Genomic DNA, 7,487 nt, shown 5'->3' with positions numbered 1-7,487 from the left:
GGGGGGGAAAGAGTAGCCACCACCTTGACCTGAGTCTGTGGATCTGTAAGAGTGTTCAGGGGGACTCTGAGTTACCGTGTTAAGGACAGAACTGCTAGGGAATGTTACTTTAAAAAAAAAAAAGACATTTCTGGTGCAATACTAGATCAGAAGTTGAATTCTACAGATTTAGCTTGCGGTTCTGACTCAGAGCCAGCCTGTCTGTCTCTCTGCCCTGGAATTGAGCAGAAAGTTTTCCAATACCTGGAATGTAGGTTGGATACAGTGCGGTGATGGCAAGAGGTCCTCTTTGCAAGTGTCTTTCCAGCCTTGCCTGCATTGGAAACTCCGTGTTCTTAGCAGCCCCTGTGACTGGCTGCTTTGTCCACTGTTTAAAGAGAAGTACCAAATGGGTTCTCCTTTGTCATTGAGACCCAAGTGGAAATTTTCAGGGGGAGGAGAGATCTCAAATGTGTAGTAGGAGATTGTCTACTTGGGGCTATGGGCTTTTTAGGCCACTCCTGTGCTATGTTTGACTTTGGGAGAGGCTGTTTGGCAGTGGTAAAACTGTTGTTGGTTTCAGAGTAGAAACAGGCTAACGCTGAGCACTCCTTCATGGAAAGAGACTGTACAGGTTTTGAAAGGAGGAAGATCCTTTTATGTACTTTGTGCATTTGTGCAGTGCCTGGAAAAGCACCCTGGCCCACGGCTGAATTTCATGAGCAGAGTCTCAGTGCAAAGAATGATTCATTTTCTTTTACACCTACTTTGTCCTCGTTCTCTATCACTGTGTCTTTCCAAGGGGAACTGACTGAACTCTGCAGCTGTTCTGAGACCCCCCTAAAAGGTGAACTTCTCATTTGGTGAGCATGACCTGAGACCCCAAGGTCAGACTCACAGCAATGGCAGTAAGCCTCTTGACCACAGCTGATGGAGAACGACTTCCCAGTCATAATGTTATTTGCAGCTGGAGAGATTCCTGGAATGGTAGATTTCTGAAAGAACTTTGGCTTTGAGAGAGAGAGAGAGAGAGATACGTGCTGAGTTTCGTCATGTTAAAGCAATGATATGTGATTCACAAAGCAATATTTTATGTAAGTGGCTTGTTAATTACCAGTCAATGTGATAAAGGGATCTAGGACAGGGGAACTTTTGGGGAAGCGTATTTTGCAGAGGTTGTTGTGACATACCCTCTGCTGGTAAGTAACTCAGTATAAGTCAGTTAGGTTTATTTATACTGAAATTCGATAAATCTCTTTAATGAAGTTTTAGTAGCTAAATTAATTTCAAATTTAAATGAATTTATTTATGGCTGTAGTAGACCTTATTTCACATCGTATGTGAAAGAGAATTAAAATGTGCATTCTGTCGTTATCTTAACGTGCCATGTACTTTATGTAGCTGAATGCTGGTTTTGATGGCTACCTAACAGTTTTCAAATTATTTTTATGCAGGGGTTTATATTGAAGAAGTCCTAAATAAATGGAAAGGAGACTATGAAAAACTGGAACATAACCACACTTACATACAGTGGTTGGTCACTTATTACCCCTTTTCTGTTTCAAAGCATTAATTTGATTAAGTGTTCCTATATTGTGAGCCATAATGCCTTTTTTCTTTTAACAGGCTTTTCCCACTGAGGGAGCAAGGTCTGAACTTCTATGCTAAAGAATTAACTACATATGAAATTGAGGTAATACAGATTGAGCTCAATACAAACCATCACATTAATTTTGATACATAACTGCTTTTGGTTATGTAGAGTTGTTTTATGCAATGCAGAAGTTACATGCTTTAGTGCCGCTTAGAATTGTGGATGTATTCTTTGTTTATTAGGAATTCAAGAAAACAAAAGAAGCAATTAGAAGATTCCTTTTGGCTTACAAAATGATGTTGGAGTTTTTTGGAATAAAACTAATTGATAAAACTGGAAACGTAGCACGAGCTGCTAACTGGCAGGAAAGATTTCAGCATTTGAATGAGTAAGTAATGACACGCACTCCACTCTCTAGCATTGCCACAGAACCTCTTTAGCCTTTTGTTTTCTAGAGAAAGGGAAGATAAATTTTCCAAAGATTGCCAGGAAAAAGAGAAAAAGAAATAGTCAATGCCTCGTTTGTGTCTGTATGTGTACATTCCTCCTTCCCCTTTTTTTTGATTGTGCTTCTCACCCATTACCAGGCTAACTGACTGATTGAATTCCCTGAAAATACAACTTCATATGGTTCTGAAGAAGATCACAGATCCAAAATAATTTTTGTAATGCTACTGAATGTGTTTTCACCTGATCCAAAGGTGCTGCTTCTCAGTTGGAAAGAATTAGTGGCTTATCTTTTGTATTCCCATTTCTTTTAAGAAAAAATCAAATTCTCCACACCTGTATGGAAGCTAAATAACAAGATTTCCCTCTCTCCTCAAAACATGAAATATTATGTATTTAATATTTTATTTATTTAAATTAAATTTAATTGCAGTGCTTAACTGGAGAGGTGTAGGCACGCATGAAGTCAAACTTCAGCCCAACTTTCAGCAATGTACATCTGTTGCTTTTCATCGGCATTGTGGGTAACAGAAGTTTGCACTGAATTTTGTCCAATGCAGATGAATTATATCAAAATCTCTTTTCAAATCTTGTGATCTCCTTCTTAATACCTCTGACCTTAGAGCCAAAGATTGTTTTCCTGCCGTATTTTGTTCTCCCGTCCAAATGAAAGATAGTAGGTAGAATTGGTGGTGGATATTTTGGGTGAATAATGGGAATAATTTGTTATTAATTTCACTTAAATATTATATGAGCTGATACAGGTGTGGGCTCAGGCTCAGGCCACAGATAAAACAGGGTTTCGGGAAGCCCAAACGTTACTCCCCTGTGCATTTTTACACAGTAAATCCTATATTCTCACCAGTGAGTAGCTGCACAGTTTTAATCCAGGGATTGGGACTCTCTTTACCTAATTTTAGCCGTCTAAAATCTAGGCGTTTTTTACTGTTTAGGTATACTTTACGAGGGAATTTTAGCTCTTCTCAAGCACTTCCAGAAGGTAGTTTGTTCCATTTATCTTAGACAGTACTAACGACAGTGGGACTTGCTCTCCAGAGCTGCCTTTTTTTCTCCCAGCACTGGCTGTGTCACAAGTGCTGTATCAGCCAGCCTAGACTGGAGGCACAGCTTTTAAATAGCTTAAGTGAAGTGCAGTGCATCTTGCTCTGTAGATGTATTACTGTGATACACTACAAACCCCATATTTTATAATATGACTGATTTTCTCCTCAGAAGGAAAATTTAGAGCAGAAGGAATCAAAATCAGTGCATACTTGGATTTTGCTTTTTTCAGCCTGTCACCTTGGTGCATTTACAGACACTAATTTTCACTCACAACATCCTAGCAAAGGAGGTGCTAGCAAGCTTCAGCAACTGTGAGAAGTTAAAGTACAGGAAACCTGACGTACACACCTGGAGTGATTTAAAAAAAAAAGGCACAAGGAATTCCAGTTCCAATTCTGTATCTGTATGGTGGGTTTGGGTTTGGTTTTTTTTCCTGATTCAATGGAATTTTTTCACCCTTTTCTTCTAAAGGTCTCAGCACAACTACTTGAGAATCACTCGAATTCTGAAGAGTCTTGGCGAGCTTGGATACGAGAGTTTCAAATCTCCCCTGGTAAAATTTATTCTCCACGAAGCTCTTGTGGAGGATACCATTCCCAACATTAAGCAGAGTGCTCTAGAATATTTTGTGTATACTATTAGAGACCGAAGAGAAAGGAGGAAACTCCTGAGATTTGCCCAGCAACATTATACGCCCTCAGAGCATTTTATCTGGGGACCCCCCAGAAAACAGAAGTCAGAGGGGAGCAAAACAAATAAAAAGCCAGCATCTCCAGTTTCTATTCACAACAGTTGTATTTCTAAGCATAAGAAACCAAAAGAGCCTAAGAATGCATCAGCCAGTGGAAGCTCGGCTGGTAAAACAACTGAAGAAAAAAAGGTAGAACTTGCAAAAAACGGGGAAGAAAATGACCAGGATGAACAGGAAGTGAACTGTGATGCTGTTAGGCAGAACAACAGTGAAAAGAACAGTGATGCTGATACCGGTCAGCTTTCAAAATCGGAAGAAATTCATGATACTTCAGACAGAAAGGAGGACGCTTCTCATTCAAAAAAAGATGATGAAAACCTGAACAGTGACTGTGGAAATCGCCCAGGCACTGCAGAGGAAGATTTATGTGACACAGGGAGTTCTTCAAATAACATGTCAGCAGATAACCTTGATAAGGATACGCTTTCAGAGGGGACCACCACAAAAAACAAGGATGAGCTCAAATCATGAGTCTGAGGTTAAAAATCATTATGTTTTATATTGAATGAATCAAATTATTCGTTGTTCCTTCCTTTTGGGTGAAACTTCCATCTAGTGTAGTATAAAATGTTCATGAGACTGTGCTTGTGAATGCATCGGATTAGGCTTCTGTTAGGTTAATGAATTTTACTTTTTTCAGCCTCAGTTTATCAGCAGTCAACCAGATGTGGCTCTTTAAAACAATCGTGTATATTGAAAGCTAAGAAATCCGTTATCTTTTCCAGACAGATTGCATAAAAAGCTTATCTATATTTTTGCCATTAAATTCATCCCAAATGTAACAAAAAGCATAACTTACTAGAAAGCTGTGGAACATCCAAATTTTTAAGTTCCTTTTAATATGCTTAAAGTGTTGATTTCCCTTTATGAAATGACTAGAAATGATTTTGAGAGCACAGTTTTTTCCCTGCTGGGTGTATTTTTTAGAAACTGTGTTGAACAGCAGTAGTTGCACAGCATCTTTTACCTTAGGTTAGTATCCTTCTCAGAGACGCTTAGTAACAGATACCAAAATGTCCTATGCAGCTGGGTATCACTGCACATTGAATGAAAGCTTCACTTACAATGAAACTGTATCCACAGCTTTTTTGGGTACAAGGGAAGTTTCACTTTAGACTTATGTTAGTCCCTGTTAAGTTCTCTTCCCTTGGCTCATCTGCTACTACTACTAATTTGGGGGGAGGAATCTCTGATCACTCAGATTTGGTCTCAGTGTGAAAGCTCTCTGCTGATCAGCTGTAATAAAACAACTCCCCTATCTGGGTTCAGCCTCTGCACAATGTCTTTGTCACAAAGCACTGCTTAATCATCATAGCCACCAGAGAAAATGCCACCAGGCCTGTGCAGCTGGATATTACCCTAACTGGGATGTTTCTTGGCCAGTTTTGGGTAAGGTTTGCACAACGCTGCATCCCCTATTGCTGGTCTGGGAGAGAAAGGCAGTCCTGATGCTTCCTTCCAGCAGTCTGTTTCCTTGCTTTGCTCTCTGTCAGAGGTCTTGCAGAGTTTAATGCTATGTTGCTCATCAGCTGCAACCTGAAGCAGACCAGTCTCCTGGCCCTAATTAAGATCTTTCCCAATTTTCTTCACTGGAGGACTGTCTGCTTTCCCTGAGTAGCCTCTTCTGACTTCATGCCATTCAGTCAAACAAGGTGTTACCTAGCAAGTTAATTGTGTGGAATATGAATTGAAAAATAATGCAGGTAGAACTCACACTTTCTACAGCCCTAAAATGGTCTAAAACTTCTGTATGTATTTTCTATTTAAAAGTGTATGTATTATCCACTGCCTTTAATGTATTTTTGATGACATGTTATGAGGCAAGTGACTGACTGCAGTTTGAGTGACAGGCTGCTACAGGACTTTATTCAAGCCTTATAACTCAAAATGACAAAGACTTCAGGGGTTTCAGGGTGTAGTCAGAATGTTTTGTATTTTTCTGTTCTGCTAACTCCCACCATGGCAGTCCATCATCCGTTTCCCCAGGTAGCACTGTTTCTTGGGATCAGAGTGGCAGTTGGAGATCTTGGTACCCATGGACAAAGACTAGGCCCTTTCCATCCTAAAGAGGCAGGGAAGAGGGAAGACGTATCTCTCTTCTGTGCCACCTTGTAAGGAAAGGAATATATGTAAGTGGATTTTTTTTTTTTTTTAAGGGTAACCCAGATCACTCAAGGAGGCATTAACCCTGAGCAGAAATGCTGCACAGAATTCCTCCAGCAGCCACCACCACTTCAGAGCTGGAAAGGTGCTGAGAAGCCTTTCACAATAGGCTGGACTTGAACTAGGATCCCCTTGTTCACGTTTACCTCTGACCTTCAGAGCAGAAGGGGACAGCAAACGCTGAGATAAAATTGGTCGGTGTAGTTAAAGACTCTGACCCCACGCGTACGCACAGGGAGAACAACTTTATGTTCTGCCCATGACTCTTTAAATCTTGAGTGCCTAACCGTGCCAGCTTCATAGCGTTGTTTTTACGTCGTTATTTCTTGAACGGCATAGGGAAAATAGGTAGGTAGTTACACAGAGCCTTCAATTTACGGACTTGAGTATTAAGATTAAACACTTTTAAAAAAATACGTAGTGTTCAAATGAAATAAGGGATGCTGGAGGTGTTGTTATATTTATACTGTAATTTGACTGAACATCAGTGACCTCAGGAGATCTTTTGTCTTTATCTACCGAACAAAAGAAAAAAGAAGAGGAATCTTGCTGTAATTTTAAACCAGAAAGCTCTTGGGATGTGCATCCAAATGATTTCTCTGCAGTATGGTATCTGTTACCGTGACACAGCTTTCACCTATACGTGCTTGCTGGTTCTCCACTCATAATCAAGTACTTCATGTCCATTTAACCTGGCAGGGCTGTCTGCGTTAAGGGCCCAGTGTATCTGAAAATACCGTCAAGAGCTTTGGGACTCGTGTCCTTATTAACTCTGCAATTACTTTTTGTTAAAATATGCAACTCAGTATATATCAGTCTTCATAGAAGTGAGGAGAGTCATGGCATACCAACTGCCTACAGAGAACTATGGGGATTAGGTAAGTGAGGTTTTCGGTGTCAGGTGGGCTCCTGCACTCTAATCTTTGTCTTACAGCTTTATCAACACAATTACTCTTATGGGACACTTAAGCTTTAACTAACAAATGCTGCTCTATGTAAATTGTGATTGGTTTATCATCCTTTTCGTGGAGGAGTTGTTTCTTGTGATTTTGCGAGTGCTTAAAAGAAGGGTTCGTTGCAGGGAAGTCATAGAGTGTAGCATCCCATTGAGATTTCTGAGGATCAAGTGTAAGGTATTTTATTACAGAATCATGACTTTAGCAACCAGGAGCACCCTGTGCTTGAAGCTTCCAAGTATTGGCTTTCAGGTTTATAGTACAGTGTATGTTGAATTGATTGTATTCTCATAAATGCCAGTACCTAATTATTTAACCATTACTTCAGAAACTGAGGCTGTGCAAAGAAAGGCAGGACATTTGCTCACTGTTGAACTTGGTTTTGTCTCACTGTACACTGAAGTATTCAGGGATTTCTGTGTACTTCCTACAATAATGTATTTCAGCCTGGAGAAGAGAAGGCTCCAGGGGGACCTTGTAACAGCCTTCCAGTACCTGAAGGGGCCTACAAGGAAGTGTGTGTGGGGGGGGG

The 7,487-nt window shown here is 40.2% G+C and overlaps 1 protein-coding gene across 1 annotated transcript in view; it reads left to right on the top strand.

Annotated features, from left to right (window-relative positions):
• The window catches only part of OGFRL1 (opioid growth factor receptor-like 1), a gene marked incomplete at its 5' end in the record, with an annotated part of 6,795 nt that extends 2,488 nt beyond the window's left edge, over positions 1-4,307 (top strand). The window contains 4 exons of the mRNA XM_010152725.1: positions 1,434-1,512; positions 1,606-1,672; positions 1,816-1,961; positions 3,557-4,307. Coding sequence (XP_010151027.1) covers positions 1,434-1,512; positions 1,606-1,672; positions 1,816-1,961; positions 3,557-4,307 — 1,043 coding nt within the window. The remainder of the gene's footprint in view (positions 1-1,433; positions 1,513-1,605; positions 1,673-1,815; positions 1,962-3,556) is intronic.
• Positions 4,308-7,487: the final 3,180 nt, after the last annotated feature.

This window comes from Eurypyga helias, unplaced genomic scaffold (assembly GCF_000690775.1).
Source record: "Eurypyga helias isolate BGI_N326 unplaced genomic scaffold, ASM69077v1 scaffold16525, whole genome shotgun sequence".
NCBI lineage: Eukaryota > Metazoa > Chordata > Aves > Eurypygiformes > Eurypygidae > Eurypyga > Eurypyga helias.
Note: the sequence above shows the minus strand (reverse complement) of the source record. Positions and strands in the feature narration are given on the sequence as shown.